This window comes from Mandrillus leucophaeus, unplaced genomic scaffold, assembly GCF_000951045.1.
Source record: "Mandrillus leucophaeus isolate KB7577 unplaced genomic scaffold, Mleu.le_1.0 Scaffold92, whole genome shotgun sequence".
Classification (NCBI taxonomy): domain Eukaryota; kingdom Metazoa; phylum Chordata; class Mammalia; order Primates; family Cercopithecidae; genus Mandrillus; species Mandrillus leucophaeus.
The window spans coordinates 171,503-185,451 of record NW_012110030.1 but is presented as its reverse complement, the minus strand read 5'-3'; the positions used below and the strand labels follow the sequence as shown (position 1 = coordinate 185,451).

At 37.7% G+C, this 13,949-nt stretch overlaps 1 protein-coding gene across 5 annotated transcripts in view; it reads right to left on the bottom strand.

Annotated features, from left to right (window-relative positions):
* Window positions 1-8,567: 8,567 nt before the first annotated feature.
* Window positions 8,568-13,949, bottom strand: part of IL33 (interleukin 33) — a 48,155-nt gene continuing 42,773 nt past the window's right edge. For 3 of the 5 annotated variants that reach the window (XM_011969879.1, XM_011969880.1, XM_011969882.1), the window contains 4 exons: window positions 13,562-13,687; window positions 12,948-12,998; window positions 12,011-12,102; window positions 8,568-10,578 (listed from right to left, as the gene is read on the bottom strand). In XM_011969879.1, the coding sequence (XP_011825269.1) occupies window positions 10,378-10,578; window positions 12,011-12,102; window positions 12,948-12,998; window positions 13,562-13,687 (470 nt within the window). In that variant the 3' untranslated portion in view covers window positions 8,568-10,377. The remainder of the gene's footprint in view (window positions 10,579-12,010; window positions 12,103-12,947; window positions 12,999-13,561; window positions 13,688-13,949) is intronic. The other 2 variants (XM_011969881.1, XM_011969884.1) reach the window with 1 other exon arrangement.

Here is a 13,949-nt window from a genome sequence, read left to right as displayed (position 1 = left end):
GCCATGATTGTGTCACTGTACTCCCTCCTGGGTGACAGAGCGAGACCCTGCTTCAAAAAAAAAAAAAAAAAAAAAGTAACATGATTTTTCTATCACCTCCTAGTGCTCTTTTATACGGAAGGGGAAGGATGTGTCGTAGGAGAGATTGCTGACCCAAATAGCTAAATTTCAAATATTGGATACTTTATTGTTTTTGTTTCCAGCAATGGGGTCTTGGTGATAGTTCCAGGGAAAAATAGGAAAAGTTCTATTAAATAAGTTGTAGTTGCATGAAACTGAATTACTAAATCAGTTTATCTTGTTCTCCTTAAAATGCTTTACCGTAATTACTTAAGATTTCTCACTGAGTAGACACTGTTTAGGCCAAACTGGCAGTGTCCCAGCTAAGGCTCATTCCAAAATTCCAAACTGTTTGTTTAATGTCATAGAATAAAATAATTCTTTTCACAGAAGCAAAGGCCGGTATTGCACAATATCATATTATCAACACCAACAAATAGAAACATACTTAGCTCTCTTGGCTGTGTTTAACTTAAAAAATACTGTTTGAGGACTCATACAGCTGCAACGTTCTGACCTAAGGGAACATCTGGCCAGTTCCTCTGAGCCTAAGCAACAGGAAACTTAACCAGTTTTGTTTGTTTTCCTTGAGTGTGACTCTTTGATAAGTAGGCCTTTTTGAGGGGAAAGAAAAAGGCTGGTGGGTTTTAAATTATAAATGAATGTGGAGGAGGAGAAATAGGATTAACATTGGTTGACCTAATATACGCTAGGCTTTGTGATAAGTGCTTACGGCCATGTCCTTATCCCGTCTTCTCAAGATCTCTGTTTAAGTGAAATATTAGCCCCATTTTATAGGCAAAGAGACTGAGGTTCAGAGTGGAATGAAGTCCCATAGCTGGAAGAAATTGAAATTAGAACCAGGATCTCTCTAGTGCCAAAGTTCATGCTCTTTGTTGTCCGTCATGCTTCTACTAATATGGAGGCCCAGCACAAAAGTAACCCACAATCCATGGCTGATTTATTGATTAGGTCTGTGGTTTCTGGAATGGTCCTGCTCAAATGTGATTGGCAGTTGAGTCCATAAAAATGCCACATTTCTCTTTAGGTTCAGTGTGTTAGGGAAGCTTTGATCATGTCATGTACTTTAAGCAGAACCTGAGTATTTTTGTCTTAGATAAATTTGACGTTGTACAATACTGACATCTCTTTGGACTCCAGCCTTTGCAAATATTAGGCTCAATGTCAGGATTGAACAGTGAGCAGCAGCTTAGGGCCTCAGCCTAGGCAAGAAGGGAGGACTAGGAAAGTCCAAAGATTGACAAAGAGAAAGCTTACAGGCAGACAGGCAACTCCAGGTGTCAGAATTCAGGATAAAACAAATCCTTTTGGGTCTCAGATATTATAGACCCAAAAGGTCTTGCTATGAGAGAGAAGATCATGCAAAGAAGTAACCTAAAGTCCAGGTGATCAGTGACCATGCATCATATCTAAATGGTGCTGTCCCATAGGCAATTGGAAACACAGTTGACTTGCAACTCAGGAAAGATACCTGGTCTGGAGAGTTATCAGTCAATAAAGGGGCAGCTAAAACCTTGGGAACTGATGATCTTGGGCAGGGGAGTGTGGAAGGCAATGTGGAGTGAGGAATGAAGAGGGTCGGGGTCTAAGAGTCCTTGATGTCTGTTAACTACTCCTTCCTCAACCGGCAGCAGGCTTCCAGCTGTTCTGAACACTTCCTATCCACTCTCTTAGTTAAGGGAAAGGAGGACCTTGAGATGGCTGAACACACAACAGCCAACACCGGTCAGATGAGATTGGCAGTGGTTTATTAGTCACAGGTACACACAGGGTGGGGAAAGAGCACCACCACATGCCATCAGGGGCCACATAGAGCAAAGTGAACCAGCAGAGGCTTTGGGAGGCTAAACTGAGTTCAGAGGTTTGTCTATTCATGGAACTGGACATTCTAATTATTGAATTGAGGCTGTATTTGCAACTTAATATGACAGCAGGACTGTCTACTACTTAGGAATGAATGGAAAACTATAAGAGGGAGGAGTTGAATAAAGGGATGGTAGAAGATAACTAATGTTCTGATTACCAACTGTGCTTCAAGATTTTCGAATGTACCAATTATATTTCCAACTGTATTTCCATTTAATAATCCCATTGTCAGTTCACCCTCAACCTGTCCCAACAAACTCATTATCTTCCTTCGTACTTATTTGTTTCCCACTTCCTCATTTCTGTTTCTGACAGTGTCATTTTCTCAAGCAATACTCCTGCCTCAGCCTCCCGAAATTCTGGGATAATAGGTGTGAGCCACCATGCCTGCCTGCTAAAAATTTTTATGGAATTCTGTAGAATTCTTGTGTCTATGTTGATGAAAAACATTGGTCTGTAGTTTTCTTGTATTGTTTGTTTTTGATGTCAGTGTATTTTGCCTCATAGAAAAATTCAATAAAACTTCCTCCTTTTCAGTTTTCCTGAAAGAATTTGTGTAGATTTCATATTATTTCTTCCTTAAATGTTTGGAAGAATTCACTAATGAAGGGTGAAGTTTTCTTATGAGACTTTGAGCTTTACATTTAATTTCCTTAATAGATGGAGGGCTATTAATGTTTCCTGTTTCTTCTTGAGTGAATCTTGGTAGTCTGTGCCTGTCAAGGAATTTGTGTGTTTTCATTAGGGGTGTCAAATTTATTGATGTAGTGATGCCTATAATATTTCCATCTTATTCTTTTTAAAATCTTTAGAATCTCTACTCATGTCAACTCTGTTATTATTGATAATGGTAATTTGTGTCCTCTTTCTTTTTTTTTTCCCTGATCAGTCTGGACAAAGGTTTACCAATTTTATTGATTTTTCTTCAATATACAGCTTTTGATTTCTCTATTTTTTTCTGACCTATTTAATATTAATAAATTATTATATAAATTTTTAGTTATCCAATTCCTGTGTCTTGGAACATCTACACTTTTTGTCCAATGATCTTTTGAAGGAATATCAGTCTTTCATTTTTACTATTAAATTTTCTTATATTTATAATGTAATATTCGATGCATATTGTTATGGTCTGAATGGTTGTGTCCCCCCATGTGTTGAAATCCTAACCCACGAGGTGATGGTATTGGGAGGCGAGATCTTTGGAAAGTTATTAGGTCATGAAGGTGGAGCCCTCATGAGTAGGATTTGTGCCTTATAAAGGAGACCCCAGAGAGTTAGGTGGCCTCACTCTGGCCATGTGAGGTTATAACCAAAAGATGCTGTCTAGGGAAAAGGCCCTCATGAGACAATGAATCTGCCAGTGCCTTGATCTTGGATTTCCCAGCCTCCAGAACTGTGAGAAATAAGTTGCTGTTGTTTTTAAGCTACTCAGTTAATTTTGTTATTGTGGCCTGAATGAACTAAGACATATATGACAGAATTTATGTAACCTATTTGTAGGTTGAGAAGTATAAATAAATACCTATTTGTTTCATAGATTTGTTTTGTAGATTAATACCTGGCAGATTTCATCTTCTAATTTCCGCCTCCTACTTTATCTCTCAGAAAATAAATTCTCTTAAAGTTGTGGAGTCATTTGATTGTCTTTCTGTGTTCTAATTTTACCTAAGAAAAGTCGTTATCCTTATCAGTCAGGTTGGTTTGTTTTTCTAAGCTAACTTTCACTGAGTGCTTGCTATGTTCCAGGAAATTCTTATCAGTGGCCTAAGGAGCAGGTGTTAACATCATGTCTTCTATGGGTAAATTTTGCTTTAAGGCATATTCAGCAGAAAACTCAACACTAGCTTAAGCAGACATGGGTTTATTTTTCTCTCTCAACATAAAGTTTGCAGTTAGTACTAGAAGATTGATATGGCAGCTCTCCAATGTCACCTGTGACCTGGTATCTTACATTAGGTTCCCCAGGAGCAGATCCTGAGTTAAGGATTATGATAATGTGACTTACTAAGGAAGTATTCCCAAGAAATACTGATAAGGCAGTCAGGGCAGGACAGGGCAAGACAGGGCAGAAACGACAGGAATCTAAGAATGTGATCTCATGCTAAAGTGCAGCACAGGGCAGATTCAGCATGAGCCCCATAGGAGAATTTTTGAGTGAAATTTAAGACAGAGGTATTCCACCCAAGAACTGGGGAGTTGGGCTTTCAAAAGCCTTGTGAGGCTGGTGGGAGTAATGCACACTCATAGACATTTTCATCTGTCCGTGCAAGGGGGCAAAGCAGCATCACTACAACAAAGGCAATCCTTGTAAGAACTGCAAGTGCTGGATATTGAAAGAACATGGAAGATGGTGGTGGTATGGGTGTGTGGCACATATGGTAATGGTATCAAATAATCCAATATAAAGAAATTCAAGGGAATTTGGGCAGAGTACCAATATCATCCACTACACCAGGATTCCTTTAGCTTTCCCTCCTGCCTTTTTTTTTTTTTTCTATTTTTTTTGAGATATACTCTTGCTTTGTCACCCAGGCTAGAGTGCAGTGGCATGATCTCAGCTCACTGCAGCCTCTGCCTCCCAGGTTGAATCGATTCTCCTGCCTCAGCCTCCCGAGTAGCCGGGATTACAGGAGTGCACCACCACACCCAGCTAAGTTTTGTATTTTTAGTGGAGATGGAGTTTCTCCATGTTGGCCAGGCTGATCTCGAACTCCTGACCTCAAGTGATCTGCCTGCCTTGGCCTCCCAAAGTGCTGGGATTATAGGCGTGAGCCTGGTCCAGCTCCTCCTGCCACTTCTTCTAATGTGGAGGCCTTTGTCCCCATGCTCTTCACCTTGTGGTCAGAAGTTGGCTGCTCTGCATTCAGCATCCTATCTATGGCTCAGGCAGGAAGAGAAGAAGGGGTAAAAGACTGAAAAAGGGCTTGCCAGTCAAATATGTCTTTTTAAAAGAAGTTTTTCTTAAACCATTATCCTGCTTATATTTTATTGTACAGAACTATGCCAAATGGTTACCCTATCTAGCTGCATTGGAATCTGGGAAAGAGTGTATTTTTAGTTATGTGCACTGTTATCTGATTAAAAAAAAAAATGAGAGTCTATTGGTAAAGCAGTAAGGGTGGTTGTTGTGGATATTAGGTAGACAATTACAATATTTGGTGCTCCCTATTTACAGAGGAGAAATAGATATCGAGAGAGGTTACTTACCTTGCCAAAGTTGCACAGCCTATAAGCAGCAAACCAACCCTGTTCTTAATCCACTGGACACTGATTCACGTAATCTCTTTGTGGGATCATCCTCTGTGCTAGGGACTGTAATTAAGCTTGGATGAGTGTTTCATCTTTGTATTAGTCAGGGTTCTCCAAAGGGACAGAACCAGTAGGATATATATATGTATGTATATGTGTGTGTGTGTGTGTGTGTGTGTATATATATCTATATATGTGTGGATATATATACACACACATACACACAATGTATATATACACACTGTATCTATCTATCTATCTATCTATCTATCTATCTATCTATCTATCTATCTATCTATCTGAGTTTATTAAGGATAATTGGCTCACACAATTACAAGGTGAAGTCCCAAAATAGGCCCTCTACAAGTTGGGGAAAAAAGAGAAGCTGGTAGAGTGGTTTAGTCCAAGACCGAAAGTCTCAAATCCAGGGAGGCTGAAAGTGTGGCCCTCAGTCTGAGGCCAAAGGCCCAAGAGTCCCTGGGAGGCCACTAGTGCAAATCTCAGAGTCCAAAAACTGAAGAACCTAGAGTCTGATGTCCAAGGATAGGAGGAGAGGAAGCAAGTACCTGGCAAGGGAAGAGAGTATGAGAAGACTAAATAAGCAAGTTTATCACCCTTCTTCCACCTGCTGTGTTCTAGTTGTGCTGGTGACTGATTGAATGGTGCCTACCGACATTGAGGGTGGTTCTTCCTTTTTCAGTCCACTGACTCAAAACTCAATCTTGGCAGGCTACAGTAGCTCAGCCTGTAATTCCAGCATTTTGGAAGACTGAGGCAGGTGAATTGCTTGAGCCCAGGAGTTTGAGACCAGCCTGGACAACATAGTGAAACCCTGGCTCTACAAAAAAATACAAATATTAGGTGGATATGGTGGCACATACCTGTAGTCCCAGCTACCTAGGAGGCTGAGGTGGGAGGATCGCTTGAGCCTGGGAGGCTGAGGTTGCAGTGAGCTGAGATTGCTCTACTGTACTCCAGCCTAGGAGACAGAGTGAGACCCTGTCTCAAAAATAAACAAACAAAAATGTCAGTCTCCTTTGGCAACACCTTCACAGACACACCCGGAAACAATACTTTACCAGCCATGTAGGCATCCCTCAATCCAGTCAAGTTGACACCTAATATTAACCATCACAGTCATCTTGGCACTTCAGCAGGAAATAATTCATCGATTCTCTCTCTACCAACTTGCATTCACTTTCATCTCTTGATTTATTTCCTCAGACTCCTAAGTCCCTATACCAAATCCTGACCACTAAAGGGGTTAAAACAACTGAATTTACCCCTTTTACCTAAGACCTGCATGAGGAACCTGCTTAACAAGACCTTGAGAATGGATATAAGAATAGATCAGGGTAGGTTTTAGGGTATAGGGATAGACAATTCAGTTATATTTCTTTCCCTGATGACAAACCCACACTGATCTTTCTCACCTTTGCACAACTGTACTGCAGAATTGGAGTTATAATACATATGGTACATGTTTTAGGGGGCCGGGCACGGTGGCTCACGCCTGTAATCCCAGCACTTTGGGAGGCCAAGGCAAGCGGATCCCAAGATCAGGAGTTCAAGACCAGCCTGGCCAATATGGTGAAACCCTGTCTCTACTTAAAAAATACAAAAATTAGCTGGGCATGGTGGTGGGCACCTGTAGTCCCAGCTACTTGGGAGGCTGAGGCAGGAGAATCGCTTGAACCCAGGAGGCGGAGGTTGCAGTGAGCTGAGATCATGCCACTGTACTCCAGCCTGGGCGACAGAGTGAGACTCTGTTTAAAAATAATAATAATAATACATATTTCATATGTTTTAATTTCCATGTGAACAAGGAGCATGGCTTAGGTTTCTTTTGTGCTGTCATGGTGCCTAACAAAGTCCAGTACATGTGGCACCTATTTGATGTATAACTGCTAGAAGATGAGATTTCAGGGCTGTATAGGCTTATACTTGAAGGGAGAAGGAGTTTTGGGACAAGCCTACTGCTCCAACTCCCACTGGAGTACCACATCTGAAGATTTCTTTTTTTTTAAATTACTTAATTTTTAAAAAATTTTTGTTATAGGTTTGAGGGTACTTGTGAAGATTTGTTACATAGGTAAACTCATGTCATGGGAGTTTGTTGTGCAGATTATTTCATCACCCAGGAATTAAGCCCAGTACCCAATAGTTAGTTTTTCTGTTCATGTCCCTCCTCCCACCCTCCACCCTCAAGTAGACCCCAGTCTACTTGTATTTATAAGTCATAATGACCTCCAGCTCCATCCATATTCCCACAAAAGACATGATCTTGTTCTTTATGACTGCATAGTATTCTAGTGTGTGTATGTACCACACTTTCTTTATCCAGTCTGTCACTGATGGACATTTAGGTTAATTCTGTGTCTTTGCTATTGTGAATAGTGCTGCAGTGAACATTTGTATGTATGTATATTTATGTAGATATGATTTGTATTATATTTGTATTATATCATTTGTATGTAGATATATATTATGTAGAATGATTTGTATTCCTATTCTTCTGGGTATATACCCAGTAATGGGATTGCAGCTGAAGATTTCTATCCATCATGAAATTTTTCAGCATGAGGCACAAAGATTGAAATTATTTTTTGGCTTATTTTGTTCTGCAAAGTGGGGATTATGAATAAATTGTTTTAGTCTTAAATCAAGCTGCTGTTTTCTAATTAGATTGGCAATTTTCTTTCCAAATTCCACCTAAATCTCAACTCTTACCTATTATTTCCCAATTCTAAGTCATTTTACTCATTCAGATAAAATTTTCTTGACAATATTTCACGATATTCAGTAAATACATAAACACCTAAAGAACACAAATAAAATGCGGAAAAAGTAAGTTTTGACACAATTATCCTTTCTGATACAATTAAATGAACAAATTATTTCCAGTAATGTGTATTTGGACCATCAAAACACATACAGGTAAGTGACAAAAATGCCACCCCACATTTGAATATTTTAATCAAATTGTACTGACTATAATGTTGGTGGAATTTTTTTTTTAAAAAAAGGAAAATTAAACACTGAAAATAAGCGAGCTGAGTTGAAAGTTATCTACATAAGGAGTCAGAATAATAAGATCAAGGTTCTGGTGCAGGTACCTGTTGGCTGTTTGATCCTGAGTAAAAGTCACTGAACACCTTTGTGTCACCCACCAGTATGGGCACTGACAGTACACAGGTGAAAAAGACACAATCTCTTCTCTTGAAAATGTTACTTAGTTTTGAATCACCAAAATTATCAGGTAATGACCTACTCTGGATACCAACATTGGTAGGTTGGAATATGCTTACTTTCACTTAAGAATTTCAGAATATTGAGTCATCGTATGATAAAATCATTATAGTCTCACATACTTTTGGAAAATATATTTTATTCAATAATATAAACAATGTAGTAGATATATTTGGTTATTTAATAATCATTTTAAGTTTATCGTACAGATGCACACATCAATAATTAGTGTTTTTCAGAAGGGATGATACACATTCTGCTTTTATTTTTATCTCTTTGGTAACAATTATTGACAAAACAATGAAACAAAGATATATTGTTTTACAATTGTAATTCGCTGGTATAGTAATTCTCAGCCTCTTTTATCTTATATTCTACCAGCACTTACATCTAATAGGTTTCAGTATAGTAGAAATTTAAAAGTACATACTTTCAGAAAAGGTCATATTTCATATTCTGTTACTATGTTAGTCATTTATCATAAGTATTAAGTCTAAGAAAAATTGCAAAAGAAATTGCTAAGACTTTAAAAACTATTCCTTTAGTAGTTAAAAAAATGTTATATCGTTGAGTATAAATCTTATTGCCCTAGTGACAGTAAAAAACGAAGATGTTTAGCAAAAAATATTGCCATTAATAGGTTTATCTAAAATTCTACAATAGAAAAAGCAGAATAAATGTGTTGGCATCCAGAGGTCAGGTGATACAGAAATGAAATTCAGGGGGTGCAAAAGATATATCAAGGACATGGTAGTTAAAAGAAATGAAAAGAGACAGATGTCAAATGAATATTCTACAGTAAGCAGGGTTATCAGGAAGCTGGACAACAAAAAGACTTGAGCACATGGGAAGCAAGGATTAAAAGCAACTTCACCCAGTGTGACTGCGAGTATATCAAAAGACATAGGTCTGTGGAAGCCAGGGTCAGAAGGGATGGTAGGCCATGAACATGAGGGACAGTCAGTTACTGAAATGTTAATGTTAATTCGGTGTCTCATCTAGGCTGTAGTAGGTTAGAGGATTTCTGGCCTTACCATGGATTGTAATTATATGGTACCTGGATGCTCTAAAACATGTTGTGGCTTAGTACTTAAAAAAAAAAAAAAGTTTTAGCATGTTACATATTCCCAATAAATGAAATTTTATGTCTGAACTAAAATTTACTTCACTTCCTAATGTAAGAATGCCTTGCTTAAAGTAAATTCAATATATAAAAATCAGAATTTAAAAAATTAAACAATTAGAAATGAAGTTATTCACTTTATAAATACTGAATTTATTTGTCTTAATTTTTCAATTATGTTTACTTTTTCACACATTTACGTTACCTGGCTTGCCATGTGGGCCTTTGAAGTTCTGTATCCCCTGACAGTAAGGGACAGCTGCTCTGAGTGTTGCCTAAGATATCTACAAACAAAGCTGGTGTTTTATTCCAGTTGAAAAAATGATAACTCTGTGAAGCATCTGGTCTTGTTTTTACTAGCAGCTCTAGTGTTTGAGCCTATTGTTTGGAACGGGGGAAAATTATTTCTCTAAGTAGCTCTTTAAAATGGATCCCTGTCTACAGAGAGACAAGCTATGGCTCTGTCTCTCCTCAGTGGCCTTAGCTCTAAATGTGAAGTTCTTTCTGGACTGAAACTAGAGAAAAGTGAAAGTCAGATTGTATCTCTTTAGAATGTTGACAGTTTCTTTACCAATACCCTATTTAATATACTGATACTTGCATTGAATATGCAGTTATACAGAGGGAAAGAAAAAAAGAACTGAAGCATTAGAAAAAATATTTTTATGTATAATAAGGAAAACATTCCACAGCATGCTAAGCACTCTTCGTTTCCCTTAGATGTCACTGTCTCTTTCTTTATCTTTCATTCCTTCTCCAGTGGTAGCATTTGGGTACTCAACCGAAGACCCACAAGTTTCCATCAACTAAATTTCAGAGAGCTTAAACAAGATATTCTCACGACCCAAATTCTCAGAATAGTCTACTTTAATCAGAGCAAGATGATTATCCTTTACGCCTATAAACACTCCAGGATCAGTCTTGCATTCAAATGAAACACAGTTGAAGGACTCATTATGAAGGACAAAGAAGGCCTGGTCTGGCAGTGGTTTTTCACACTTATGGAGCTGAGGAAACAAGAGAGAAAGCAATCCATATGTGAATGGGAAGTTCAGAGTCAACGTTACCTGCCTGTATTGGAAACTAAAGGGGAATACTTATGTATGACTTGATATTTCTAGCAAGCTTGCTTAGTGAGTAGTGGAGGGGAGATGGGGAGAAGTGAGTACAGGGCCAGAGGGGTAGGGGGTGGATTTGATTTGATTCACTGATAGTCAATATAGTTAGAGAGGCAGTATGGATTGGGGTGATTGGATCTGGATGCAGCAGTTCTGGATTTGTGCCCTTCTTTTGACATGTACTATCTCTGAGACCTTGGGCATGTTGCTTTATCTCTCAAGCTTCATTTTTTTAGTCTAACTAGTTTTCTAGATCAGTCAATCCTCAAAATACCTACAGACATATGAATAAATATAAATGATTATTATTTTGGGTCACTGAGTTTTGGGATGGTTTGTTGCATAGCAACAGTTGACCAATACAACAACTCCATTGTAGAGTTACTGTATTAAATAAAATAATATTTGTAAAACATTTAGCACAGTGCTTGCTACATAATAGAGCTCAGTCTAAGTAGCTCTATTATTGAGTAGTTATACATGCCAAACACTAGATTATATATGTTTAGGAATGTTTTGGTTAGGAAGATGCTGGTTACTATCCACTGTTTATGTTAATAAGGCCTTACATGGCTGTGTGTGTTAGCTTTATAATTTTGTGTATTTATATAATTTATCTTCTATATTATGCTCTTCTGTTTTCTTCCATGCCTCTACCTTTGACTTGTTTGTCAAAATAGTTATAATTACACATCATGACCAATATAATAATGCCATTTACTAACTAAAGAAGAATATGCAATGAATCCTATGTTCAGAATGTAGATGTTAGATTATTTATAAATCTTGGCACATGGAAACTCTTATGACCCTCCCTTAAGCAAGCTCAGAATGGAAAATTATTTTTTGATATTTGTTTAAGAAAACGATATTATACAAAGAAATGTTTCCTAGAGGAACATAGTAGTTCCTAAAACCAAATAGCAAGGATTTGAGATCATTCTATATAACAGTGCTTCTCAAACTTTAAGGTACATATGAATTTCCTGGAGATTTGTTAAAATATGCTGATTCCGATTTATTTCTGGGAGGCTTGGAATCTTGCATTTCTAACAAGCTCTCAGGTGATGCTGTGCTGCTGGCAGAGAGCAGACTTTAAGTAGCAAAGCCATACATGCCACTTTCCTGCCTTCCTTACTCTAGAAGAAAGTCATTTGTAGTAAGTGATTGTGCTTTATATACAATAGCACAAAAAAAAATCCTTCTGCAAAATACCCCAACACCCAAATCTACTCAAGTTGGTGGAGTCATTCATGACAGTTCTGTAATCATTTATATATGTATAATTTTTTTTTCTTTTCTTTTCTTTTTCTTTTTTTACCTCCACAGAGTGCTCCTTGTTGTTGGCTTGCAACCAGCAGTCTTTTGTAGGACTCAGGGTTACCATTAACATCTTACCATCAACACCATCACCTTACAATTAAGAAAGTATAAATGATAAAGTTAAGAACTGTAACTCATCTTTATTTAAATGAATTCAGCACCCAGGAAAAGACTCTAAGACATTACATTAAAATAATTACTTCATTCACTAACAGGTAACTTAGAAGTATTTGTACCCAAATTCAAGAGGCACTGATAAGCAGAGGGTGCTTATAAACCGGAGAGAAATTAGTTTTTTTATATGCTTTTTAACTGGAGAGTTGTGACCCTAATGGGTACTTCTTTGGGCATCAGCTTTCCTGTCTGCATGTAAAGCCACTCATAGTGTCCCCCAATATTCATTCCTCTTTTGGGATGGTAATACGACATTCCCCAGCTTGCCTAAGTGTAGTAATACAACCGAGTTTTGACCAATGTGAGATGAGAGGAAGTGTTAGATGCAACTTCTAGGTTGTACCCTTAAAGGGAAATAGAATGCATGCATTTGTTTTTCTCTGTCCTGTTGACCGGACATTATCATGCTCCCAAGTACTCTTGAACCATGTAGATGTTGGCAGAACCACAAGATAGAAGGAGATAGGTTCCTTGGACAACTTGTTGAGCCATTCCAGCCGTGGCTAAGACAGAAAGTTTTATCTAGCATAAGCCACTCTTGTTTTGGATCTCTATTAAGTGTAGCCAAAACTTTATCCTAACGATTAAGCTGTAAAATGGATGAGAATGCATCCTCTGAGAATCTAAGGTTTTACCATGAGCTTGGGTTGGAGATAACCTTCTGAGACTATCTTTTTTCCTATGGGGTGAAAAGGATTTTATTTATCTTTACCCCATACTTAAGAATTCAAGCATTATAGCTACCCAGCTCTCCAAATTACCTGATTCACTTGAGGGGTGTTGAGACTCATAGTAACTCAGTAACACCTTATCTGAAAGAGAATACAGAAAATCCCTCTGGTGAGACACAATTTTCTTAAGTTTTCAGTTCCAACACATATATAACATCAGAAAATATCCTCCCATTTTATTATATAGCAATAAAAGCAAAACTTTTGTGGTTTTGAGAAAGGTCTCAAAAATGCATGAATATGCTCTGATGAATTCTCCAATATAGTTGTTATTAAAATATTTAAAATATTTTTCATAGCATTGACAAAGAAGTTGTACTTTGGTGATACTAATAAGGCTAGAAAGATCTATTGGATAATTTAGAGATAGCAAATACCTGTGGTCCCTCTTTCCATCTTTCACAACAGATACTACATTTCAATGTCAGCATTCTTTGATGAACCTGACAAAACTTCTGAATCCATCTTGACATACAAGTGGATTCCGGCATCCACTGCCAATGCATTAGAGTTAGCATACAGCATGACTTGTTTGCCATGTCTAAGTTAATCCATTGTTTAAAGTTTGGTAGATTTAGTTTTTTTAAAACATTTTACTTTTATTAGTCATTATTACATCGTTATAGAAAAAGAAAATAATCTACCTTTCTTTTTATCTTTCTTCAAGTCTTCAACATATATCTCATAACTTTCATCCTCCAAACCAAAAGTAATGGATTGATCATTGTATGTGCTTAGAGAAGCAAGAGATTCTGTAATAGGTGAAATTCCTGTTGTTAAGAATTCAAAAACTTGTCAGGTACAATTCTTTTGGCAACCTTTTTAAAAAATGCTCTCTCAAAAAACATTTTTGCAATTTGAGTTGCATTTTGTATGTCGCTGTTGGCTAGATGAAAGCCTTTGGCACAAGTTTTACATAGCTCAAAGGCTGAGATGTGACCCTTGAATGGGATTAAAGGTGCTAGTGTCCTGCACAAAGGCCCTGAGAGGTCATGTGAGTGTGCTTATGGGAGTGTTTGGTGGGGAAAAAGA